At 38.6% G+C, this 27310-nt stretch overlaps 2 protein-coding genes across 5 annotated transcripts in view; one reads left to right on the top strand and one right to left on the bottom strand.

The window, feature by feature from the left end:
• The window catches only part of si:dkey-94f20.4 (synembryn-A), a 28081-nt gene extending 13971 nt beyond the window's left edge, over positions 1 to 14110 (top strand). For both annotated transcript variants that reach the window (XM_047377946.1, XM_047377944.1), the window contains exons 2-14: positions 42 to 136; positions 230 to 277; positions 3346 to 3363; positions 3467 to 3556; positions 5038 to 5645; positions 5868 to 6003; positions 6075 to 6263; positions 8636 to 8730; positions 9833 to 9983; positions 10126 to 10221; positions 11934 to 12078; positions 12162 to 12441; positions 13269 to 14110. In XM_047377946.1, coding sequence (XP_047233902.1) covers positions 47 to 136; positions 230 to 277; positions 3346 to 3363; positions 3467 to 3556; positions 5038 to 5645; positions 5868 to 6003; positions 6075 to 6263; positions 8636 to 8730; positions 9833 to 9983; positions 10126 to 10221; positions 11934 to 12078; positions 12162 to 12441; positions 13269 to 13404 — 2082 coding nt within the window. In that variant the 5' untranslated portion in view covers positions 42 to 46 and the 3' untranslated portion in view covers positions 13405 to 14110. The remainder of the gene's footprint in view (positions 1 to 41; positions 137 to 229; positions 278 to 3345; positions 3364 to 3466; positions 3557 to 5037; positions 5646 to 5867; positions 6004 to 6074; positions 6264 to 8635; positions 8731 to 9832; positions 9984 to 10125; positions 10222 to 11933; positions 12079 to 12161; positions 12442 to 13268) is intronic.
• Positions 13411 to 25760, bottom strand: irf3 (interferon regulatory factor 3). 3 transcript variants are annotated; one of them, XM_047377947.1, is made up of 11 exons: positions 25605 to 25760; positions 22558 to 22724; positions 21694 to 21865; positions 21497 to 21564; positions 21322 to 21382; positions 21181 to 21246; positions 20819 to 21064; positions 19981 to 20071; positions 15712 to 16001; positions 15509 to 15627; positions 13411 to 15399 (listed from the first exon to the last, which is right to left on the bottom strand). In XM_047377947.1, exons 2-11 carry the CDS (start codon positions 22720 to 22722, stop codon positions 15286 to 15288), a joined length of 1392 nt encoding a protein of 463 aa, XP_047233903.1. In that variant the 5' UTR covers positions 22723 to 22724; positions 25605 to 25760; the 3' UTR covers positions 13411 to 15285. The 3 variants fall into 3 exon arrangements, with proteins under 3 accessions (XP_047233903.1, XP_047233905.1, XP_047233904.1); XM_047377949.1 differs by having other exon boundaries at positions 15712 to 15938; XM_047377948.1 differs by having other exon boundaries at positions 21322 to 21337.
• Positions 25761 to 27310: the final 1550 nt, after the last annotated feature.

The raw sequence follows: 27310 nt of genomic DNA, 5'->3' as shown, positions 1-27310 counted from the left end.
TTTAATTTAGTTATGGCCCATGTTTGTATGCATCCGCACAGAAAGCATGGACGTGGACATCGAGGGGATTATCCAGCGCATCAAGCAGGGGGATGAGAACGGTGTTCAGATGCAACTGCAGGAGTTCAACAAAGAGGTAACACAGACACACAGAGGGTTGTGGATTCCTCATACATAGATGATTTCTGATAATTACCTTTTATTTTTATCTAACTTTGTTAATCTGCAGTACGCCCAGTGCTTCTTCTTTGATGCAGACGAGAGGGAGAAAAGGAGGGTGAGTTCCTGCTGTGCCCGGAGAACATTAAGGCCCACATCCTTCTGCTGATCACTCTGCACCTCCATGCCCTCTTCCTCTCCCCACCCCCAACAGTCTGGCTGTGATTAGTATTTCTGCTGCATCAGTCGTCCCTGATCCTCTGTCCCTGCCTGCTCAGGCAGATTGAGTTCAGACAGCCCAACTGCAAACCTGTTAGAAGAAACTATTAGATTAAAAGGTTGTGTTTTCAGGCATTTCAGAAAGTATACCGTAGGGTCAAGTCTATTCAAAACCAGGGATTCACAGCCACTCTCTGGGCTTGGTGTCTATACCGTTTCAGGTGTTTAGGAATACAGTTTGCTTTAACCATGTTTTAGTATCACTAATACTGAGACAGCATTCTCAGCGATCCCAAGAATAACCTCTGAACGTTTATTGGTTGTATAAGTTGCCATGGGGCAGAAATATGCTGGTTATTTTCACCCTTCATTGAACTTTTGCAGTTTTGACTGTTTTGTTCCTGATTTAGGGTAAAAGTAACTATTCTGTACTGACCCTGCATCTGTTCTTACCTGACTTTTGGTCGTTTAATACGCACTTTGATAAAAAAAATATTAAAAGTGGTTTTCTGTCGTCTGTACATAGTTACTCCAGCAGGAGGTCGCTCATAGATATAGTGGTTTGATCAGGGGTCTTAATCTGTCATATTTCAAGTTTTAATCAACTCAAACGAGGATCATAGCCATGACACATGAAATTTAAAATCTTCAAAAAATTCAGGTTTAAAGCAGTTAAAACATTTTACCAACATGTTTCTTCTGACAAGAAGTAATGTTATTGTTTGGAGCTGCCCAGCCAGGGTCCTGACTTTAATCTCATAGAGAATCTGTGCAGGAAGCTAAAGATTAGGGTGATGGTGAGGAGGACTTCCAAGCCAAAAGACTTGGAGCCAAAGATCACCAAAGATAAATCATTAAAATAGGAGTGGAAACACGCAAAAAGCTGCTCAGCAATTATAAAAAAGGGTTTTATTGCTGTAAGACTAATAAAGAATTATCCACTCATTATCAAGATGGATATAAATAATTTTCAACATGCCATTTTTGAAATTAAAATCTAAATGAAAAGATAACTGGCTCTTTCAAAATTGGCGCTTCTTTTAGTTTTATTATCTTTTGAGAGATGTCCTGTCTCATTTTTTTATACAAAACAAACTTCAGGGTTGAGAGAAAATGATTTTAAATCTAAATCTGCCAACAACAAATTGACTTGAGACACTTTATAACATGTGAATGAAAACAGAACACACAACAGAACAAAGTAAACATATGTTTAAACTAAGACATTGCACTATTTCTAGAAAAACAATAAGGTAAGTTTAAATTTGATGACAACACATCTCATAAAAGTTGAGACAGGAACATTTTTACCACTAACACATCACCTCTTTTTTAAACATCTAGTTACTGAGGAGACCAGATGCTGGTGTTTTTAGAGGGAAACGCTCTCATTTATGTCTGAGGATCCTAACTAACAACCGTCCTGAGTCTTGGTTGCTGAATTTCTCCTATCATGAACAAATGTTCTCAATTTCTGAGAGGTCTGGACTGCTGGCTGGTCAATTCAAATGTCTGTCTTCTTCTCTTCTTGTCAGAGGCAATGTTCTAATGGAAGCACTGTGCAGTTTTATATGATTTTCTTGAAATATCCAAGGCTGCCTGTGCCATATGCACCAATATGTAAATCTGGGCCGATATCGATATCCGATGTTAATATCACATTTATGACTGATAACTGATACCTAGCAATATTATGTATATGTCCCAACTCCTTTCACCTGGTGAAAAAACAACCACACTGTTGATAATGCTTCTCTGCTTCAGTTAAACATCCACAATCCTGCGCTGCATCACCGTCAATGTCACATGACCAAACAAATCCCACATGGCCGACCCCCCTCCCCTCCCCCTCCAGAAACACAAACAGCAACAAGATGGAAATAAACATCAATTGTTAATATCGGCCCAGTTTCACTTATAAGGCCCATACAGATATGTTAAAAATGTACTAACATTGGAAATGATTTTAGTGATATTATGAACTGTACATGAATTTTCCATTGAGGGACATATTTTGGAAATTGTTCTGTTATTTTTAGATGTAGTTTTTCACAGACTGGTGAATGTCTGTCCATCTTTACTTTGGAGAGGTTCAGAACCTCTAAGATACCCTTCTTATTCCCAGTCTTCCTGCAGGCATGAGGCCAATTAACCTAATTACTTGTGAAATTTTCCTGCAGTGATTCATACCACTCACTTATTTAGACACAATTTCTTAGTCTAAACATTTTATGTGTTTATTACATTCTATTAAATATGGGTTTGTGAGAGTAGCAGATCATTGCATCATGTTTTCATTAACATTTTAGTCAACATCCCATTATTTGGATTTGAGGTGGTTTAAATAAATGTGAAATTCAATCATATTTATAACTGTTTATTTCAATATTGCCCTGCGATGGACTGGCGACCTGTCCAGGGTGTACCTCGCCTCTCGCCCATAGACTGCTGGAGATAGGCACCAGCTCCCCCGTGACCCACTACGGAATAAGCGGTAGAAAATGACTGACTGACTGACTATTTCAATATTTTTTCAAAAGTATTTAAATATCTAGAAAGTTAAAAAGATGCACACTGGTTAAGTAGATGGGTAGAAAATGGCTTGTTTACAGGTATTAAATGGAGGTTGGGACAAAACAGGAGGAGGAACTGTCAAAGTGCTCAACTGACCCAGAGTTGGACAAGCAAATAATTATCGTATATCATTGTTATCATTATTAATAATTGTAAAAAGACAACGTAAATAACACAAAATCTTTTTTTTTTTTTTTGTAATAAACACAGCTGTTATAATCTCTGCTTATAAAAGCATTTTTGTGCTTTTGCTGCTGCTTCCATGTTAAAGCATCATTTTGTTTTTACAACACATTTGTAAATCAAATTTTTTCCTGTTTCTTTGTTGACATATTTTCCTTTTTTTCCTCTGTTGCATACCTGTCTGAAAAATGGATTGTTTGATTCCTGCAGCAAAGAAAACTAGAAGAGGTAAAGTGCTGCAGTCCAGTGCTTTGTGGAGACTAAAACTCACAGATAAACTGTACTGAAGTCTGAAAATTAGTTTTATTTACTCTTTGCACTGTTTCATTAGTTCAGGAAGAATAAAGTGAGGGACTGTGCTGATTCTGACTCCGACAATGATGACTTTGAGCTGGAAGATCGAGGTCTCATCCTCAGACAGGTAACCTCATGCTGTTACTCCCTGCAAGTACAGAACCAACCTCATTTATTGTATTTGTGTAAGAAGTCTAAAAATAAACTTTTTATGTTTGTATTATTGTGGTGAAGGAAATACAGCATGTGAAACAAAACATGAATGTTTTAACATTGTGTACACTCAAGTCCATTGTTGTTAAAGAGTCCAAAATATATATTTGCTATGTAGTCTGTTTAGCTTGTGTGTAGGTTTATTGGGTCACAAAGACCATCTGTATCAATAGGGCTAAAATGTGTATAAAATTCATTCTAAATACATTTTAAAACATAATAATAAAATAATACTAATCATTATGTCTCCAGATCATCCAGAGTCCTGGGTCCTGTTTTATGCCCTCTTATCTTCAGCCCACCCTGTAGGGTTCCTGTAGGTTTCAGGTCTGGGCTGTGGTGGTGTTTGATATGGGCTCCCCAGGGTAGCATGGCATGGGGGCGCCAACTTGCACTCCAAAAACAGAGTTATGCTAGTTGCAAGCCAGACAAGTTTTCTTTTAACTGCATGTCCAGTCACCAGGCAGCAGTGCCCCCTGGTGTTTTGCCTAGTGTACTGTAAGTAAATATGAGTACCGAAGCTGGTGTCGGACCCAATTAAAGGGCTATTTTCTTTACGAATATGGGCAGCATTTGATCATTACTTGTTTAAAATCCAGAATACTTACAGGTATAATTAAGTCATCTATAAAATTGTATTTTTTGTAAAGCACAAGACTTGATTGAACAGATCAATATTGTTTTCGGTTTTAATGGTGTTCATCAGGGCATTTGGGGTGGGGGTGTAAAAGGAGGGGCTTCTTCAATGCGACATTCATGCATGAACTGCCACTGGGTCTGGGGACAAAAAAGGCTAATGAAGAAGGTTGGTGTTGTGTCAGATAACCCATTTCTGTGTTTTGAATCAGATTTGAAACCAGATTTATCTTTAAATATACTGGTTTTTAAAGGAGTTCATGATGTTATGCATTCCAACAAGGTACCCAGGGCCTTTGGAAGAGCGACAGGCCCGCAGCATCACACTTCCTCCATTGTATTTGACAGTGAGCATGAGGAGTTTTTCCACTCCAGACCCTTCTGAAATCTTGCAATCTCTACAAGTGAGATTTTGGCTTTAGCTCCCTTAGCATCACTGTGCATCATTGCAAGGTAATTCAGGTCCTCTTCTAGCCAAGCTACTATGTCAAATTATAGCCATACCCTCCGGAAATTGAAAATCGTGGATTATTAAATAAAAATTCCAAGAAACTCTGATAAACTTAAAAATTCACTGTTTTTGTTCAATAAATGTTCCAATTATTTCAAAGGGATTGTTTGGGGTACATTAATTATACCAATGGTGTTTTCTTAGTGCTGGACAACAAATCTGACTAGCATTTTAAGGCCTCCAGCTCCATTTACAAACACCTTCAGACTCTTGACCACCTGTTGATGTTTGTCTGTTCCCTTCCTCAGAATTTAGCTGTCGTCATTGTGAGGTTCATGAGAACAGGAGTCAAACGCAGTCTGCTCAGAGTATCTCTGCACTCACTAAGGATCCTGACCAGGGACAAAAGGATCCTGGGCCATCTGGTGACAGACAGCACTCTGCTGACATTGGCCAAACTGGCCGGCCTGACTACAAATGATGCCAGTGAGGAAGTCAACGACCCTGATTCTGATTTCTACGACAACATCATTGCATCCCTCGCACAGGCCAAACTGCTGCAGAGGTGTGCTGAAGAGGATGAGTGCGAGGGTGAGGCCATGGACCCACTGGAGGAGTTCCCTGCTGTGGATGAGGACTCCAAGAGCGTCACCAGCAACGTTTACGGTGGCGATCTGGACAGCAGCAGCTGGTTTGGAAGTCACAGGACCAGCATCAACGAAATGCACAAAGGGAACATCCACCAGAAGGTGCTGGAGCGAGGGAGGAGAGACCGCAGAGAGAGCAAGATGGAAGGGGAAGGAGAGGAGGAGGAAGGGGAGCAGGGAGAAGAGTTGCTGAAGAAGGAGGCCATGAAGGTTCTGTGTAATGTGGTGTACAACAGCACCTGGGCTCAGGAGAGGTTCAGCGCTCTCAGGTGGGTCCAACATAAACTTCATGAGAGGAGACCATTCAGAATGAAAATTGAATGAACTGAGAAAACCTGTGGTGTTCATGACCTTTCTGAACATTCACAACTAAAAATGCAACATCAAGATGGACATTTTCATTGCATCAGATTTTTCAATCATGTCAATTTAGTTTTTATGAAAACCAGCACATTTCCATCCATCCAACTTTTTTCCATTTATTATTTCAGGCTTCTGAGTGGTCTCATTGAGTGTCTATCCTCCAGCGTCAACTGGCCATCTCCCTCCAGCGTTCAGTTCTACGAGCTACGCCTCATGTTCCTCATCACTGCACTAAGACCCGAACTCAGTGCTCAGCTTAAACAGGTACATCTACTCTGTGAGATGTTCAGGTAATCTCCTTCAGGGTTCTCACACTCATCGTTGTCCTCCTCCAGGAGGGCGGGGTTCCCATCCTCACAGCAGCCCTGGAGAGCTGCCTGGAGGTCCAGTGGAAGGAACCATACGAGTGTGTGCTGGAGCCCGTGGCTCCACCCATCTCTCCGGAAGCCTCGCAGCGCATCGTAGAGATCCTCAAAATCCTCTTCAACATCACATACAGGACCCACAAGCAGGAACCAAGTGAGGTCAGAGACTATGAGGGAGAAAACAAGAGGAAAGTCTACATTTAAGGCATTTCAGGGAATATTTTAAAACGACTAACAACACCTTTCTGTAAAACCAGTAAAACTCTCTTTAGATTTATTTACTTACCTTTAGTTTGACATGCCATGCTTAGGGTTTCTATTTGTTTTGTTACTTTGCTGTAAATCATTATTTGATCAAGATAAAATAAAAGCTTCAGTGGGAATATGCCTCTGGTGACATCACAAAAGACATAAGATAACTAAACTTTTGAGTACCACCATTTATATTTTTCCTGTTTTTTCTTCTTGATTTGAAAATCACCACATTTTTAGCATGATATGTAAAACCCATTGAGATAAATTCGTCTTTTACTGCAGCAACACAATCTCGCACCAAGATTTCTTTAAAAATTCAACCTTTAAGCTCACCATGAATGCCTGTTGATGCATATTCAACACACAGCAAGGATCATATTAGAAATCTGCCACCCACTAGTGGTAGCTGTGAAAGTCATTTAATTTGATGCCTAATTTAGATTGCCAGTCAGTCATTTTCTACTGCTTATTCCATAGTGGGTCACAGGGGAGCTATCTCCAGCAGTCTATGGGCGGGAGGCGGGGTTCACCCTGGACAGGTCGCCAGTCCATCGCAGGGCAACACACAAACAACCATGCACACACTCATACACCTAAGGGCAATTTAGAGTGACCAATTAACCTAACAGGCATGTCTTTGGACTGTGGGAGGAAGCCGGAGTACCCAGTGAGAACCTAGGCATGCACAGGGAGAACATGCAAACTCCATGCAGAAAGTCCCCAGGCTGGGAATCGAACCCAGGACCTTCTTGCTGCAAGGCAACAGTGCTACCAACTGCGCTATTGTGCAGCCCTAAATTCATATCTTACTGTGTGTGTTGTATTACAATTAGCAGTCTAATTAATTTAGAAGGTTTTTGACAACAAAAAACAAATATTTTCCTAGCCATTAAGGGGGTTACTTTGAGTTCATTTGTTTAGGAGAAAAATTGCCACATTAAGAAATATTTATTTTTAATTATTATTATTATTGTGGTTCCTTTTAAATAAATGTTACCGAAGCATTTTGTTTTAAAATATTTATTCTTCTAGGTTAATCACAGTGAATATTTCATTAGTTATTCATGACATCCTCTTTCCCTCACATGTAAATATGATGTGAATCTTCAAAATAAGAAAAACAGGAGAACATGCCATTTGATTTGGGCAGACATGTAACAGGGAATGGCCACAAGAAAACAGCTACTTACATAAGCTTACTTATACCTAGTGTGAGCTTTAATTAAAACATTTAAAAGAAGAAACAGTGACAAACGATGCTGTACAAGGACACCAGTTCATCCAAGGACAATGATAAGGGAGGTAAATCATTATTTGATCAAGATAAAATAAAAGCTTCAGTGGGAATATGCCTCTGGTGACATCACAAAAGACATAAGATAACTAAACTTTTGAGTACCACCATTTGTATTTTCCCTGTTTTTTCTTCTTGATTTGCATTTTTTTTTATCAAATTCCTCTTTCAAAGGTGCTTACTTCTAATCTTTAGGGTCTCAACAAAGCAGGTGAACGAAATTTGGGAGAACGCTGCGTTAATTTCAGGGAGATTTGGCTACAACATGGAAGCAGTTTATAAAGATGACCAGGCTGGGATGGACGTTTTGATTATTATAAAGCTGGTGCAAGCAAGATGATTTTCAAGTCCCATCAATGTTTGTTGCAGAGCTGTAGCATCACCTGCTTCTTTTCCCACAATGAGGCAGTCATACTTGTAATGGGCCTGGTCCTACCAGTTAGCCCCACCATGAGTGCACCTGTAGTATGACCGAAACCATCACCATCATTCCAGCCAACACCAGACCGAAGAAGTAAAAAATAAAAATAAAAAAACCAATTGCTTGGCACTCAGAAAGAGAGACGTTCTGTTCGGCATCATCAGAGTCAAACTCTGGCTAAAACCTGTTGAACACCGTGCAACTCAAGTGCAAATTGGATTCGTCAGAATCTGTGTAGAAATCTGTCAAAAGTTGCTGGTCAGCCATGATGTTTACTAATGCCAGCTGATCAGCTCGATTCTTGTGCCTTTTGTGATGTCATTGACCCAAAGCTTTTTCTTCAGTGCTCTTTTTAAAAACTTTATATTTTGTAAACTCCTGTATTGGAAACACTTCCTTACACAGTCATGTTTTAATATTCTGTGCACATGTATTACTAAAACAACAAGGACTGGATGTTATCTTTAAATTAACCCAAAGCCTGTTTTTACCTGTCAGTTGCATCTTATACATAACTATTTGTGTGCAGAGGATGAGTTGTGCTGTTGTCTGATTGTGTAGGACGATGCGGCTCTTTACCGACACCTTGTGGCCATTCTGCGTCTCTGCTTGATGAGGAAGTGTGTGCTGCCTGAGGACACCGACGAGTTACAGGGGTGAGAGGGAATTATCGTTATTATAAAATATGATGGATGTTTTTACATGTGCACAGTACAGATATGAACAAGGTTGGTGAGAGAAACTTTATATCTCTAAGATTCTGACAAATGTAATTTTTATAGCCATTAGTAATTACCAGGGATACAAAAGTACATTTAATATTAAAGGACATGTATGACACATTATTTCTTTTACATATTTTCTTGAACTAAATACATAGGGTTAAAAGCATTTCTGACATGCCTCTAACCCCTCCGTGTTACCTAACATGTTTCAGATTTATCCCACATTACACGATCTACAGATCTTTCCAGATCTAAGTACTCACCCTCCTTAAACAATATCATATTTTGTAACATTACAACCAAAGACTTTACTGTGTCTTACTGTTACAAAGTTAAATGAAATCAATACCTGTTTTTCAAACTTTTTCAGAAATAAAAATCTGAAAAGTGTGGTGTGTATTTGTATTCAGCCCCCATTTAACACAATCAGATTTACAATTGAAAAGAATTGGTTCAAAGCACATTTGTGGGTTAGAATGGCCTAGTCAAAGTCCAGATCTAAATCCAATTCAAAACAGAGATTCAGTGCCTAGATGTGCAAATCTTGCAGAGACATGCTCCACCAGACCTGCAGCTGTAACTGCAGTGAAAGGTTGTTCTTTAAAGTATTAACCATGGGGGAGAGGGCTGAGTATGCATTCCACACTTATAGGATTTCTATTATCAAGATATTTTAAAACCAGGTATTATTTTTCTTCCACTTCACAATTATGCACCCATTTTTGTTGCTCTGTAAATTTGCCAAAATTCAAATGGTATACAAATTTTTGAAGGCCAATTTTAAAAGCCGAATCTGACATTTCTTTCAGTTTATTCCTTTGATCAAATATGTATGAACATAAAGAACCTCCTGGAATTAACATCTTCTTGTTCTAATCACAGTCCAACAGAAATGTAATTTATTCATTTATCACATGTTTTGGCTTGTGTTTTTCCATGTTTCCATTGTTTCTACTGGCAGAGTTTTATATATTTAACCATGAAGAATTTCTGTCCTAGTATACTAAATAGTAACTCTGTCTGAATCCTGCAGTCACACAGTGAACCTGCTGACGGCGCTCCCTCTCCAGTGTCTTAATGTGCTGCTCACACTGCCTCTGGAGCCAGAATCCAAGCGAAGTCTGGGAGTCAACATGGACTGTGTCCACACACTGCTGATGTTCATGGAGAGGCGTCTGGAGGCGGTGAGGGAGAAAGTGCTTATGTTCGGAGCAATCTTTTTAAAGTTTGTTTTCTTTCTTGGGAAAATGCACTCATTGAAATATAAGACAGTTTATCCAGTGATTCTTAATGAAAAGCTTTTTTATTTGTGTCTGTGCTTCTCAGGGGGATAGAGTCAAAGAGAAGCTGACACCAATCCTCAATCTGCTGACAGAGAGCTGCAGGGCCCACAGAGAAACTCGCCTGTTCATCAGGAAACATGTAACATTACCTCAAAATGATCTAATATTAACCTGTTTCTTGTGTCCCTTGATGTAGGGTTTAGTCTTCATTGCTTTTCCACGTCACAGATGAACAAATGTATTTAAACAACTTTAATGTGAGACAAATGTTTTAAAATTGGTAGAAATCTGGAAATATATTTTTGTTTCAGTTTTTATGATGCCGATTTGCATCAATACTGCTTTTTGATTAAAGGCAAAGTCATGAAAGTTTATGGAAATTAATTTTAGCCTGAAAATGACTGTATAGTTAGCTTATGAGAGAGGGCTGATGAGGACAGGGCAGCTGAGCTTTAAAAGAAAGTGGTGCTTGTTTTTTGTTCAACCGCGGTTACCTCCGAAGAATCACGTACTGTCATCATTGCTTTGTGTCAAAAGGATTTTACAGGAAAAGATATCGCTGCACCCAAATCAACCATTCATTAAATGATCAAGATCTTCAAAGAGAAGAGGAGGTTCAACTGCTGTGGAGAAAGCTTCAGGGCACCCAGAAAGTCCAGCAACTGCTGGCAGCATCTCCTTAAGAGGATTTAACTAAGGGATGATGTTGCCACCAGTACAGAGCTTTCTCTGGAATGGCAGCAGGCAGGTGTGAGTGTTTCCACAAACACAGTGAGGTGGAGACTTTTAGGTGCTGGCCTGGTGTCAGAAAAACCAGCTAAGTAGCAGACTGGGTTCTGCAGGAGGCACCAGGATTGAACTGCAGGGAACTGGAGTGAAGTTGGGGAAAGAAAAGGTGAATGCCACAATGAGTCTTCACCCAACAGGAAGGAAGTTCACTCAAAATGTTTCTTAAAAACACAACCATGGACAAAGAATGGGATCAAAACATCCTCCAGGAGCAGCTTTGCCCAACAATCCAGGACCAGTTTGAATACGATCAATGCTTTTTTCACCTAAATGTTTTCCACTGCCACAAGACAAAAGTAATAACTAAGTGGCTCTGGGAGTCAAAATCTGGCTCCATGTCCAGGAAGCTCATCTGATTTTAATGCCAAGGAGAAAATACTGACTCTTTGCATTACTGACATATTTCTCAAAAACAGCAACTGAAACTTCAGAAATGTCTGTAGCTGAATTTCAGTATACCATCTGATAAAATGATCTAATATTAAAAAAGCAACAAGGGAAAAAAAGTTATCCATCAGTTTTTCTGTTGAATATTTCTATGTTCATTCATTGTGGACTGGGAAAATATGGCCATAAATGGTTGCTATCTGGTTCTCAGCCTGCAATTTTGTGCTAAATTAAATGGTTATTTCACTGTTTGTGAGAACTCTGGACTACATTTAACCAGTTCATCATATAAAATACTAGAGCAGAGATTTCCAAAGACACAGTATTACATTTGTGATCCCTTTATTGTATTTTTAAAAAACTGAAAAGACCGCATTTGGTGTTTGTTTTTTTTTTTGTTTACATTAGAACCACCTTACATTGAGTAAAAACTGAGTGCCAAAAGGGTCTCAGGCCACCATTCTTACAAAAACCACCTCTGGAAGCATTTCATAATGCTGCCATCTGGCCAACAAAAACCATCTTTGTCAAACTTACTCTGCTTTCTAATACCATCTTATTCCACTGTAACCAAGACTTTGACTATGAGATTCATCCAATATTTTTTTCAATTCTTCTGTATTATGAGAAGAGCCTCAACTTTACGTGTGAGTTATTTTGTTTTTCTGTCATTAGATTCTTCCTCCTCTGAGAGATTTATCCCAAAGACCAGAGGAAGGAGACATGGTAAAAAGTCGCCTGGTTCGTCTCATGACTCATTTAGACACAGACCTTAAACATTGTGCTGCTGACCTCCTCTTTGTCCTCTGCAAGGAAAATGGTAAACTTCATCTGGGTCATAAGATGCTAGTCATAAAAATGATGCAGTTTTCAATGCATCTGCTTCTTCTCTTTGGTTCCCAGTGCGGCGTTTTGTCAAGTACACTGGCTACGGCAATGCAGCGGGTCTGCTGGCCACAAGGGGACTGCTGGGTGGTCAGGGTGCCAGGAGCTCCATCTCCGAAGCCCAGTACTCCAGCGACTCGGACTCGGACACAGAGGAGTACCGGCAGGTCAAAGACCGTGTCAACCCTGTGACGGGGCGGGTGGAGGTGGAGCAGCCGAACCCCATGGACGGCATGACAGAGGAAGAGAAGGAGGAAGAGGCCAGGAGGCTGATCATGATCTTCAACAAGCTGTCCAAGTACGCCTCACAGTAAACAGTGGAATTATTTAATTCTGCCAAATATTTGAGCCTTAAATTGTTGTTCAGTTGATCTGAATAAATACACAGCACCATCTACACCTAATGTCACAAACAGCCCTAAAATAAACCCATCTATTTAACACTGAACATTCAAACCTTTAATTTGAGCACATTTATTCAGTGCGGAAATTATATAAGAAATCAAAATAATAACTGTTCTATATGTTTGCCAACACCCCTGCTGTTACAGTTACATCCCCGGGAAACAGGCAGTCACGGGTTACTGCTTAAAATTATTGTTTACAAAGTTATACCAATAAGTGTGGAAGGTCCTGAAGGAAAAATAAAATGAGTAAGATTTCTATAACATGGCTTGGGGTAAATGGTTAATATCAACTCTTTGATACCATCAGGATTAATTGAAGCCTGAACCTTTTCACCAAATATGTGTTAGAATAACTTTACTAATTATTATTAATAGAAAACAGTCATCATGGTGAAGGTTGAAGTGCCAGAACTATACATATGTCATATATTTCAACCATGGGTGGATCTTTAGCTCCTCCAGCGTCTGATCAGTTTTTACATAAAAAGCTGATCAGACAATGAAGTTTTAACTCAACATATATACTGAATTATGTTGAAGGCTTGACAGTTTAGAAGACTAGACAATTTTTATTAATTAGGAGCAACATCAAAACTGACTCTATTGATTGTTAAGTTTGTTAAAGAAAGACAATGTATAATTAAAAATAATCAGAATGAGCAATCTATTAGTTCCTGTAAATAAAATGTCCACATGTTCTTCTGTTGCTGCTTCACAGAGATAACATCATCCAGCCGATGGGAGTGGATGAGGAGGGGAAGCTTGTCCCGATGAAGGGTCTGGAGGAAAATCCTCTCTCAGAGGAAGCAAAGTCTGAGTCGGACAACGAGGCAGAATCAGACAAAGAGGACTGAGACATGTTAAATCACTTAATTCACTTTATTGGTTGGGTTTTGTAAACATCCCATTACTTAGGTTTGGTTGGTACATAAACTGAATGCTGTGGTTGGAAACCCAGAGAGAAAAACAGATAATCATTGTTTGACTGTGACTGAAATCAAGAAATAATGACTTCAGACTAAAAAAACAAATGTAGAGCAGCTTTACCACTGGTCTGACTTAAGATTACTGTTCTTATTTGTGTTGTAGTTCCTGAGGAGAAATCAATTTCATCATGATTATAATATCAGTGTTTCATTAAAGCGCATTCCTTCTATTAAAAATACTCAGCCCTTTCAAAATCATTGCAGTATTTCTTAATATGCAACATCCGAGAGGTTCCAAACATGTGAGACGAATCCTACAGCATACAGCATATATTATATGGTACAGACTGTGACGTCTTGTAGGATAATATGGAGCACATATGCAATTTACATTTTTAGTATATGTAAAACCCATTGAGATAAATTCGTCTTTTACTGCAGCAACACAATCTCGCATCAAGATTTCTTTAAAAATTCAACCTTTAAGCTCACCATGAATGCCTGTTGATGCATATTCAACACACGGCAAGGATCATATTAGAAATTTGCCACCCACTAGTGGTTGCTGTGAAAGTTATTTCATTTGATGCCTAATTTAGATTGTTTGGATAATAAATACTAAATTCGTATCTTACTGTGTGTGTTGTATTACAATTAGCAGTCTAATTAATTTTGAAGGTTTTTGACAACAAAAAACAAATATTTTCCTAGCCATTAAGGGGGTTACCTTGGGTTCATTTGTTTAGGAGAAAAATTGCCACATTAAGAAATATTTATTTTTAATTAAATCCATTGTGGTTCCTTTTAAATAAATGTTACCGAAGCATTTTGTTTTAAAATATTTATTCTTCTAGGTTAATCACAGTGAATATTTCATTAGTTATTCATGACATCCTCTTTCCCTCACATGTAAATATGATGTGAATCTTCAAAATAAGAAAAACAGGAGAACATGCCATTTGATTTGGGCAGACATGTAACAGGGAATGGCCACAAGAAAACAGCTACTTACATAAGCTTACTTATACCTAGTGTGAGCTTTAATTAAAACATTTAAAAGAAGAAACAGTGACAAATGAGGCTGTACAAGGACACCAGTTCATCCAAGGACAATGATAAGGGAGGTAAAAAAAAAGTCTAAAACTCTGTGGTAGGACACTGCAGGTAATATTTTGAAACTACATTAAAAAATATTTTATTTTAATGTTTTAACTTATCCTCCAGGAGAGCCAATGCACATGAAGGATGCTGTATGCACACATAAAGCAACTAAAACATGAATTGTTGCACCTTTTTTGAGTAAACAATTTCCCTGAGGGTTTACTGTTTGTTACAGAACATTAATTTTGTTGTTTTTCACCATACTTATACATCCAATGTGCAGGTAGATATTAAACATGAATTCATTTATTTTGTAAATATATTGCAGTAAATAAGATCATAATTAGGGCAACTTAGTCACCTAAGCAAATGATTTGGAAGGCCAGAATTAAGCATGAATAAACAGCGTATGGTGGATGTTTTTATTTTCCAAAGTTCATATTTTTAGAAGTATTCTAATAAATCTTAAAAATATTCATAAAAAATATGTCAGTTTTCTAATCAAAATATAAAGATAAAAGATAAAAGCAACCATATTTATAGTTGCATCTTAAACATGTGCATTACTTTGTGACGTCCCAAGCTAACGCAGTGAGACAATGTGGCTCTTGTTTTGACAGGATCTGTTTGGTGTCGAATAAAATCTTCCTCAGATAATAAACTGAGATGTTCTCATATTGTTAGGTGCAGAAAAACTGCAGAAATTCATCAGTAAAGATCCATAATTTCTTCAAGCGACATCTGCAGTTCTACAGACTGCAGAGAGGAGGCGCCAAACTCAACAGCCATATTCTTCAGAAGCTCCATTGAAGTCAGAATCACCTGAGAGAAGAAAGGGAACCGTCAGCCAAATTCAGTATTTATGTTGAATTCTCTCATTAATCTTTCTTTCATCGATAGCTAATAATTTAAAATAAAACCTTTCCTTCACCTCAACTGTGATGAGTTTTTTTTCCCAAGGCCTGTTGTCAAGGTCAGGCCACTTTTCCCCAAGACAGAAGAACAGGGAGCAGGGCGGAGAGTCCCTTCCATTAATAAAATCTATTATCCCTATAGGAAAACAGACAACATGCAACAGTCTGTACATGGAGTCACATGGATGCTCATATAAAGGTGGATTATACCTTTACGCACCTCTGACAAAGTCCCTGACCTGGTAAAGAGGTTCAGGATGCAGTTTAGAAATCTCCTGCGGCTTTCTGCTGCTGTCAAACTTGGAAAAGCTCCAGAAAGATTTGACCTCACCCAGCCGCTGACTGTAGATGATGTGCTCCGACATCCCCACGTCCAGACCATTGCCAAGGTTTTCCAGAATCTTTTGGGTCAGCGTGGCTTGGGTTTGATCCAGAATGCCTTCGGGGCTTGGCAGAGAGACGAGGGAGAGGCCCGTCTCATGATCCACAACAGTACCAGTTAGGTCAGGCCTTACGTGAAGACAATATGGGTAATCAGCTGACATATAAGAAGAAGAGTGAGGTCATACGCTGATATGTTCAGTTAATGAGTCAATTTGCATTTATACAGGTCCTTCTCAAAATATTAGCATATTGTGATAAAGTTCATTATTTTCCATAATGTCATGATGAAAATTTAACATTCATATATTTTAGATTCATTGCACACTAACTGAAATATTTCAGGTCTTTTATTGTCTTAATACGGATGATTTTGGCATACAGCTCATGAAAACCCAAAATTCCTATCTCACAAAATTAGCATATTTCATCCGACCAATAAAAGAAAAGTGTTTTTAATACAAAAAACGTCAACCTTCAAATAATCATGTACAGTTATGCACTCAATACTTGGTCGGGAATCCTTTGGCAGAAATGACTGCTTCAATGCGGCGTGGCATGGAGGCAATCAGCCTGTGGCACTGCTGAGGTCTTATGGAGGCCCAGGATGCTTCGATAGCGGCCTTTAGCTCATCCAGAGTGTTGGGTCTTGAGTCTCTCAACGTTCTCTTCACAATATCCCACAGATTCTCTATGGGGTTCAGGTCAGGAGAGTTGGCAGGCCAATTGAGCACAGTGATACCATGGTCAGTAAACCATTTACCAGTGGTTTTGGCACTGTGAGCAGGTGCCAGGTCGTGCTGAAAAATGAAATCTTCATCTCCATAAAGCTTTTCAGCAGATGGAAGCATGAAGTGCTCCAAAATCTCCTGATAGCTAGCTGCATTGACCCTGCCCTTGATAAAACACAGTGGACCAACACCAGCAGCTGACACGGCACCCCAGACCATCACTGACTGTGGGTACTTGACACTGGACTTCTGGCATTTCCTTCTCCCCAGTCTTCCTCCAGACTCTGGCACCTTGATTTCCGAATGACATGCAGAATTTGCTTTCATTCGAAAAAAGTACTTTGGACCACTGAGCAACAGTCCAGTGCTGCTTCTCTGTAGCCCAGGTCTGGGGAATGCGGCACCTGTAGCCCATTTCCTGCACACGCCTGTGCACGGTGGCTCTGGATGTTTCTACTCCAGACTCAGTCCACTGCTTCCGCAGGTCCCCCAAGGTCTGGAATCGGCCCTTCTCCACAATCTTCCTCAGGGTCTGGTCGCCTCTTCTCGTTGTGCAGCGTTTTCTGCCACACTTTTTCCTTCCCACAGACTTCCCACTGAGGTGCCTTGATACAGCACTCTGGGAACAGCCTATTCGTTCAGAAATTTCTTTCTGTGTCTTACCCTCTTGCTTGAGGGTGTCAATAGTGGCCTTCTGGACAGCAGTCAGGTCGGCAGTCTTACCCATGATTGGGGTTTTGAGTGATGAACCAGGATGGGAGTTTTAAAGGCCTCAGGAATCTTTTGCAGGTGTTTAGAGTTAACTCGTTGATTCAGATGATTAGGTTCATAGCTCGTTTAGAGACCCTTTTAATGATATGCTAATTTTGTGAGATAGGAATTTTGGGTTTTCATGAGCTGTATGCCAAAATCATCCGTATTAAGACAATAAAAGACCTGAAATATTTCAGTTAGTGTGCAATGAATCTAAAATATATGAATGTTAAATTTTCATCATGACATTATGGAAAATAATGAACTTTATCACAATATGCTAATTTTTTGAGAAGGACCTGTATATAGTGCATGAACTCACACACATTGTACTGATTTAATAAATATTTTGAAGGTATCACAATCCACCTGAAACCTATAAATCTGGTTTACCTATACCTAAAGAATTGGCACTTTTACACCAAATCTAGTCTGATTTTAGCCTAGACATCTGTAGAGTATTTTAAATTGGCTGCTTCTTGTCTTTATTTAGCCCAGAAAAATGTGTTTAAAAATGATACATTGTCAGCTTCATACATCCTGCCCAAATTTAGTCCAAACAGAGAAATGTTAAAGTTTGGTTTATTTAGCCCATTTAATCAACCCTAACAACCTTTTAACACCTTTTTTGTATTATTAGCTTTATATACAGTAGCATAAGGTAGTATTTATAGATTTCTGACACACTTAAATGTTTTTAGATCATCAAACTGATTTTAAATTTTAGTCAAAAATAAAATCACTGAATATAGGGAATAAAGCTATCCAAACCAACCTGGTCCTAATTGAAAATATAGCATGATTTAGCATGTGAGGACCCTTGTTAATAAATTAATTAAAAATATTTGTTGATTCATTTTCACCAGTTACACCCAGGCCTGATTACTGCCAGATTTGTAGGATCAAGAGGCCAATTTAATAGAACCTGTATGACGAGATGAAGTAGGCTAATCTAAAAAAACAACACATCATGCCTCAATCTAAAGAACCTCAAGAACAGGTGAGAAACAAAGCCACTGACTTCTATCAGTCTATAAAAGGTCACTAAGGCTTTGGGACTCCAGTGAACCACAGTAAGAGCCATTATCCACAAAGGAGAAAACATGGAACAGTGCTAAACAGCAGCCGGGCTACCAAAATTGCTCCAAGAGTGCATCAACAGCACATCCAGGAGGTCAAAAGAGAACGCAGTACAACATCTAAAGCTCTACAGGCATCACGTGGCTCAGTTAAGGTCAGTGTTCAACAATAACAAGGAGACTGGGCAAAAAATGACCTCTATGGTAGAGTTACAAGGACAGAACCCCTGTTGACCACATTTCTTTTAAGGGACTTTTGGGAAACTTTTCTTTGGATTGACGAGACAAAAGTGGATCTTTTTCAAAGGTCCGCGTCCCATTACACCTGACATAAAACAGTATTTCAGAAAAAGAACGTTCAACTGTCAGTCAAACATGTTGGTGGTAGTGTGATGGTCTGGGGATGGTTTGATGCTTCAGGACCTAGGTAACGTCTCCTAATTGATGGAACCATGAATTCTGCTTGACACTAGAAAGTCCTGAAGGAGATAATGTCCGACCATCAGTTTGTGGCCCTAAACTCAAGCTCACTTTGGTTATGTGGGAGGACTGTGATCCAAATCACATCAGCAAATCCATCTCTGAATGGATAAAAACACAAACAAAATGAAGATATCGGAGTGGCCTAATCAAAGTCTGTACTTAAATCCAATTGGGAAGTTGTGGGATGAGCTTAAACAAGCTGTTCCTACTTGAAAATCTTCTAATGCAGCTAAATTAAAACAATTCTGCAAAGAAGAGTGGGTCAATATTCCTCCACAGCGATAATTTAAGGCTCACTGCCAGATATCACAAACGCTTGATGGCAGCTGTTGCCGCCAAAGATGATATGATCAGTTATTAGGTTTATGGTGCAATTACTTTTTCACATCAGGCCAGATTTGTTTGGATATCATTTTCAAGAAATAAAAGCATCACTAGAAAACTGCTTTGTATTTATTCAGGTTATCTTTGTCTATTAAACGTTTTTGAAAATCTGAAACATTTATGTGTGACAACAAAGCAAGAACAAAGAAAATATGTAAGGGGACAGATACTTTTTCCACAGTTCATTCTCTTTTCAACCATATTGTTACAATATTTAGACCAGAGGTGTGCGATGTGCGGCCCTTGGGATAATTTTGTGTGGCCCCAGACCGCAGTTCAACAATGAAAAGAATTTGGGCCTCCAGCAAATTGAGCTGATGCAGATCGACACATTTTTTATTTTTCCAGATTTTGAATGACAATGCCAAATGCATAAATATCAATCATTTTATATAATCATAAACAGAAAATTTTATGTCCAAAAAATCTACTTTTCTTTAGCTTTTATTTTAATATAATGGAAAGTAGGGCCACAAACATCCAGCAATTGAGCATCGTCTGAGATGCTTTTTTGGACCTACATTAATTTGTTCTTTTTTTTATTAAAATATTGCAAGTTCAATATATTGCTGACCAGGTAAAAAGAAAATAACTCCCAATAAAATACATTTTGTATTTAAAAAAAAAAACAGAACATTGGAACACTGAATAACTCAAAACTTTTTTCTTATTTGTTACCTGTAAATAAGGCGGAAACCAGCTTCATTAGGAACCGCCTGCTCAGAGACCTTCACCCCTCTGTAGTATACAGACACCCTGAACTGAGTCTCTGTGAATTCACAAAGAGAAGAAGTTCTTCAAAACATGTTCAATGCCCCCTTGTGGTTTTTCCATAATTCACAGAGTCAAAATTAGTCAACGAGGTTTACCATCTGCATGGAGAGAGAGGTTACCAGCAAAGAAAGGAGGTCTGCCCCATAACTAACACCTCCAACCTCCAAGGAAATTTTCAGCTGACCACATGGACAAGGCAAATGCCTTTTGGAGAGAAAGACTAAGCAATGTTGCAACTGTGACTAGAAAAACATTTGGATGGGTCAAGATAAATTCAAGCCTAAGAACACTGCACCAACTGTAAAGCATGGTGGTGTCAGGATCATGGCGGGGGCCTGTTTCGCCTTAAACTGAAAGCTGGTTGAAACCAGAGTACAGCTGGGATCTACAGCAGAACATCCCAAATGCGCAAGAAAACAGGAATAGCCCTGACCTCAACTCTGCTGAAGATGTATGGAACATGTTTAAACACCAAGGACAACAACCAGCTTAAATGATCTCAAACACATCTGATAAAAAAAGGTGATCTAATATCCAGCCAGGATTATGCCAGGACCTCATTAATGGAAAATGTTTTTATAAATTATTGAAAGTACTAAACTGACATTCATTCACATTAGGTGTGTATGTAAACTTCAGATCAGCACTGTATTTCATGTCCTTTTTGTTGGAATATTTTGGCATTTTGAGTGTGAGTAAATTCTCCATCCACCAGCTCACCCTTCCACGCCCCACAACTCACTGAAAGCTTCATCTCTGGTCTGGTTCATCGTCTGTAGGAACTGCGCCGCGTGCTGCCTGTCACTGTAGCCCACCCCCTGCGCTCCCCTCACTGGATGTGCTGGTTGCTCTGGCAACCCAGTTTCACCGGCTGCACCCTCACACATTACTGGATCCTGCTGTTGCCCGGGCAACGGGTGTGCACCAATCACAACTCGATTCTGCAGCTGCTGTTGCTCAGTAGGAGGCTGAAAGCCCGCGGTGCCCTCTGTGGAAAAGTTGGGGGAAAATGGAAAAGTGTTTGCAGGGAAAGTACCTCAGGTAGCATTTGTTTTCTGCTGCTGGGGCTACAGCAGAGAGGAGGAGATGGGCTGATGAGACTACCTGCTTCAGGGCCAATATTTAGTCCTTGTAGACACTCCTGGAGGATATCTTGGCTGGCTGGGCATGCTGCAGACAGATATTGATGTGTTTGAATAAAAGCCAACAGTGATCAGTGAAACAGTGGAAAAGCTTCTTCGTTACCTGGCATCAGAATGTCCTGTGGATTAAAAAGATCTTCATCAAAGAATGGGACAACCTTACTCTGAAAATCACAGAAATACATAAATAAGTTTAGATCCAGCTTTGTTGCTGTGCAATAATTAATCAGTATTTCAACAGCCCTTAATGTGTAAAACACGCATGCATCATTGCGTACCTCCTGAGCTATGAAGCCATTTATAATATTGGAGTCATCTTGTTCCTGGGACCCAGCAGAAGAGTTGGCTTGGAGGGTAAAGAAACATGAATTTATTGATACAGTTTTAGGATTTATAATTATCAGAAACATTTATATATTCTCATCATTTAATTACCAACAACAGGAAATTAATCTAGAAGAATGTGAACCCTCACCTTTTGATACCGCCTCCTGTGGCCAACAATAGACTTTATGTGGGTTAGCAGGATCGTTCTTGTCATCCGACACCAGTTTGAAGCCCTTCGCTCTGAGGGCGCTGCGGAAGTTCCTCTTCCAGACTGAGGGGTCTCCCTGAGCCCGGCCGTTTACACTCACCTCTGCCCAGGCCTGCAGGGGAAGCAACACATTTATACACCCTGCTAAAGTATTCATACCTCTTAGACTTTTCGACATTTTGTCACGTAATTATGTTTTGATCTAAACCGTTTAGATGTAGTGCTAGTTATGTTAAACGTCGTTGACCTACAGGAAGGTGAAGGTGAACCTCAGTCTCAAGTCTTTAGGGGCTTCCAACAAGACTTCTTCCAGGACTGTCCAGTATTTAGTTTCAGTTATCTTCCAATCAACTCTGACCGGCTTCCCTGTCCCTGCCGATGAAAATTATTACCACAGCATGTAGCTGCGGGAATAATTTATTTTCTCTTTTCTACAGGGTTTTAACCAGGTGAAGCTAAAGCTTTGCCAGTTGAGGAGTTCTGGATAGAGCATATTTATAGACAAGGATTTCATCTTAAATGGAAAAAATACAGATTTGTTGTACAATTTTGGCCTAATTACTGCTCTGAGTGGGTTGTTCTTTCAGCAAATGACATGTTTTAGAGTCTGTATACCTTAGTTAACAATTATTCGATTACTAATTTAGTTGACTATGATTATTTCACAAATCAAATAATCCGATTAATTTTTCAGCCTTAAAGGGGACTGGACTTAATAAAATGTTACATAAAGATGAATACTTGACATTATCCCCAGTATGGGTGAGGATAAATAACTATTATTTTGACTGCAAGTACACTGACCTTAAAGATGAGCACATCAGTGTCCGAGGTGTCCTGTCTTAGAGCGTGCTTCCATGGGATGCAGAACTCTGTTTTCTCAGGGTTTGTCCACTGGACACCTGGATACCTCCCACTGTCAATACTGGTCTTAAGCCATGGAATCAGCAGTGGTTTTGAATGGGCCATTTCTGCAAAAGCAAGAGAAAAAAGCTGGTAATTGTCTTATCACAGTAAGGTGCAGATTGCACCGAGATCATTTTCCACAATCTGAAAACAGACCTTTGCAATACAAGTGTCTTCTCCCGTGAACTTAAATGTTATTTTCTTCCAGATGTTTTCTTGTTTCAACATAATCTCTGTCATTGTTATCAATTACAGAGAATCATATCCTGTTCCTCACTAGCAATAAAGGAATAAAGAAATAATAATAAGAGGTAGAAACTGATCCATTAGAGATTTATATACCTCCATTACCATCCTCCCCCTAAATATGGGTCCTCATCCAGCCTTGTTTATCAAATATTCTGACGTTTTAAACTTTTCAACTACTGCCAAACATTTTGTTTTTGTTGCCACTTTCCGAGTTTTGAAGATCACCTGACCTCTTCCTTACTTGAATGACATCTTCTCTTGTCTTTCCCATTTTAAAGAATGCCTAAAGGAAATGGGTTTCAAATAATTTGTCTAATCATATTTAAACAGCAAACCATGCATTACTAATTAAGAGTTCCTACAAACTCACCAACTTAAAAACTTAAAAAAAAGCAAAACATGCATGACAAAAGTGTCAATTGCAATTATTTTATTGCGAATTGTTGAGGTTGCTATTACTTGAAGGTTTAGTGATTTTAACATTTTTACGTTTTCAGAGTGAGCTAATGCTACCATAATAAAAGGTGATTTTTGTCAAAGCTTTAATAGTACGGTGCTTTGGAAAGCGTTGATATCTGGAAAAAAAACTATAGATAAGAGAGAGTTTGATGACAAAAGCTTGATTTTGAGTGTAATTATAACCGTGACACAGTTTCTGTTTCGTTTTTGTTTGCTTTACACAAGAACAGCAAAAGACAGAAACTAACAATAAATGACAACCAAACAAAGAAAAGACTGACACTATTCAAACTTAAATGCATATGAGTTAATAGTAGCAAACAACATACTGTTTTTGAAACTAAAAAATGCAAATAATAAATGATCATGCTCATCCAGGAGGAGTGACTTGATAAAATCTGCTGGCTTTCCTCTGATAGAAAACTTTTTAACTAATTTAAATAGTGATAAGACTTGATAAGATAAGATAAGATTTGACTGCATTGTTTAATAACTGTGATCCTGCTGGAATGTATGCACCTGACCTGGTATCTGTCTATGATTGGATTGAATTGACTTTTTTTACTGTAAAAGTGTCTGGAGATGACATTTGTTGTGAATTGGCGCTATATAAATAAATGGAATTGGATTTAGTGAATGCATCAAAACCTAAAAAACCTTCACAGTTTTGGTTCAATAAACAATCAAACAACTTTAGTAAACATCAGATAAATGTGCTTTATTGCATCAATGGAGGAAAATTTGTAATTGCCTCATGTTCTTTTCTGCAGCTGATATTTGCTCTTTTATCCTGAAACTGCCAAACATCCATTGCATATTTTTAATATTTGTATAATTTATTATCATGTTATTACAACATATTTTTAATGTTTGAACAATATACTACTTGTATTGTATGAACGTTATCTTTTGTTGTGCAAATGTCAAAAAGATATCATTAGAACAATGGGATTGCTGGTTAGAACTGACATTTCCTGTTCAGAAACGCCATGAACCATTTCATTTATACATATTCAAAAAGCTTCAGTCTGTCATAGGAGTCAACATGCCACGTTAATCTGGGGGTCATTTGGAAAGTGAATGCTCCATCTATCAAACAATATAATCACATTCATAGAATATCAATATTAGATTTTTTTATTATCAGGTGATAAATGTGTATATTTTACACATGTATATTTGAACATGATAGTAGATTTTACTAATGTGAAAAGTATGTTTTAGAACAAAAATGTGAAATGGCTATTATCTTTTTTTTTTTTTTGCCTGGGTGGCAGCTCTACACTTCTGCACTTTTATGTGTGCTTAGAAGAAAATATCTAAATTGGTCAAAATCAGAATGGCCCACTTGATCAGACCTGAAAAAAAAAAACTAAAAATCGGTAAGGGCCAGGAAAAGCCTGATCGGTGCATTACTACTTCAGGAGGCTCTGAAATCCCAATACAAGAAGTTTTCACAGTTGCTCTTAATAGATTTATTGTAAATACGAGCAAAATTGTTACTTTTACATCCAAGCCAGGCGTCCGAACCTTAATTATATTCTCACTATGCATCACAGTAACAATTTTGTTATGAAAGTAATAGTAAAGTAATTTTTTTCGCTGAACATTTGTCCCTTAAATGCATCCTTTTTATTTTCTTTGTCTTTCAGTGATACTATCCACACAACTTACCACTTACAAGCTAAAATAAAGGTAAAAATAGTAGCTTGGTTAAATTCTCATTTAAACATAAAACTCTTGAAAATGGGATCATGTAGCTGCAGTTCTCACTTCCCCTAAAATATCAGAAATTTCAGGAAAAAGAAACAGGTATTCACAAGTTTAGCAAAAACTAAGAAAGAGGAAAGAGACTGACAACAGAAAACTTATACATATATATATATATATATATATATATATATATATATATATATATATCTTGAAGCAGGTATAAAACATTATTATACGTTTCATTAAGCCCATATTTCTGTTTAAAAATTGTTCTATTGGTCTAATGTAATATTCTAATATTAAATGTCATGTTTTCATTAGCTGTAAGCAGGAAATAATCATAATTAACAAAAATAAAGGCTTAAAAACATCAGTCTGTGTGCAATTAATCTATATAATGAGTTTCACTCAGTAAATTGGGTTTCTGAAATAAATGAACTTTTTAATAATATTCCAATGTTTTGAAGGGGTCTGTATACCACCTCTGTCTTTCACCGCATAAAAAATAACCGAGCCTCTCGTACCTTTAGTGACGAAGGTTCGGTTCGTGCAGCTGGTAGGTCCCGTTAGAAATGTGTCCGCCGGTGTTCAGGGGTGCAGACACGGCGAAGCTGTCTTGCAGTCCGGGCTGTTGCAGCCCTAAATACTGCCCCTCTCAGAGTTCTGACTTCTCGGGAAACTCCGACCGTCTGTTTCGTTTTCCTGATATGACGTCAGCACGTCAGGCGGTCCCGCTTAATGGAGCAAAACGCGCACACAAACAAACACACGGCAGGTTTATACTTACCCACTTCTGAGGACCTAATGGTATTGAAGTACACGTTTATATACCAAATTAGAGTATTTTATTTTAAGAGGTTATATTATTACTTTTAGAGACCGACACCAGCCATACTCGAAGTGTAAAAACATCAATAATAAGCCAGCAATTGCAGCTATAATTCTTGTTTGTTTTTTTTGTGCATTTATTATTTTTACGTTGACTAAAGGCCAAAGTTATTCTGCAATCATTTCAAAACGTGTTGATTTGTTGTTACCTTTCATGTAAATTATTGAGATTTTGAGACCTACACAAGGTAGAGCATAGTTGTAAAGTTGAAGGAAAACACACAGTTTTTAAAGTTTCAAACAAAAATTTGACAAGTGCAGTGTGTATTAAGCTCTGCTGTAAATTATGCTTCGCAAAATGGCTCCAGCTCCGTGAGAAAGGATGGAAAGCATCTGTAAACATCAATTTCTTATCCTTATCCAGATTCTCAATTTGATTTATGTTTGGACTTTGACTGGGCCATTCTAAGTCGAGAATATGCTTTGATGTAAATCATACTGTAGTAACTCTAGCTGTATGTATAGGGTCGTTTTTCCGCTAAAGGTGAACTACCCCTGGCCCAACTCTTCCAGCCAGTAAACAGGATCTCTTCCAGGACTTTCCCGTATTTGGCTCCATCTTCAGTTTCCTCCTGCAGAAAGGCATTCCCACAGCATGATGCAGCCACTGCCATCTTTGAATGTGAGGATGGTGTACTTAATTATTTTTATACTGACCTTAAACTACACAAAAGGTGGACTCTGTTTACCAATTAGGTGAGTTCTGTAGGCAATGAATTGCACTGGAATTTGTTTATGGGTATCAGAATAAGGCGGACAGAATGCAAACGCTCTATTCTTGTAGGTTTTTAAATAATACATAGAAAATCTTGTGACCCGCCACATCACAGTTCTGCACTACTTTGTGTTGTTCTACCACATAAACCTACATGGAGTCTGAACAGGCAACATGACAAAATGTGGAAAAGTTCAAGGGCTTTGAATATTTTCTGAAGAAACTTGGTCTCAACAGTGAGCATAGGGTCAATATTTGCACATTTTCGCTTCACAGTTTGTTAAATATTTAGCTTCATGTTGAAATTCCTCTGAATCCCAAACAAACGCTTGCATAAATCACTGAGAACCAGTGGTTCTTGCGCTTCTGAGAGTCAGCAGAACTGAACAGTCTCACACACACACAAAGCTTGGGTTTTTCTATCCTTATGGGGACTTTGTATTGACTTCCATTCATTTCGCATTCATTAATATGGCCTCAACCAGACCTTTACCCTAAACCTAATTCACAACTTGGTCCTAAACCTAACCCCTGACCCGACAACAGCTTTCCCCCCATACGGGCAAGGCTTTGGTCCCTACAAGCAGAAGTGGGTCCTCAAAACGTAGTATATTCTGAGAAATGGGC

This window comes from Girardinichthys multiradiatus, chromosome 10 (genome assembly GCF_021462225.1).
Source record: "Girardinichthys multiradiatus isolate DD_20200921_A chromosome 10, DD_fGirMul_XY1, whole genome shotgun sequence".
NCBI classification, from domain to species: domain Eukaryota; kingdom Metazoa; phylum Chordata; class Actinopteri; order Cyprinodontiformes; family Goodeidae; genus Girardinichthys; species Girardinichthys multiradiatus.
This window is presented reverse-complemented; position numbering and strand designations above follow the sequence as displayed.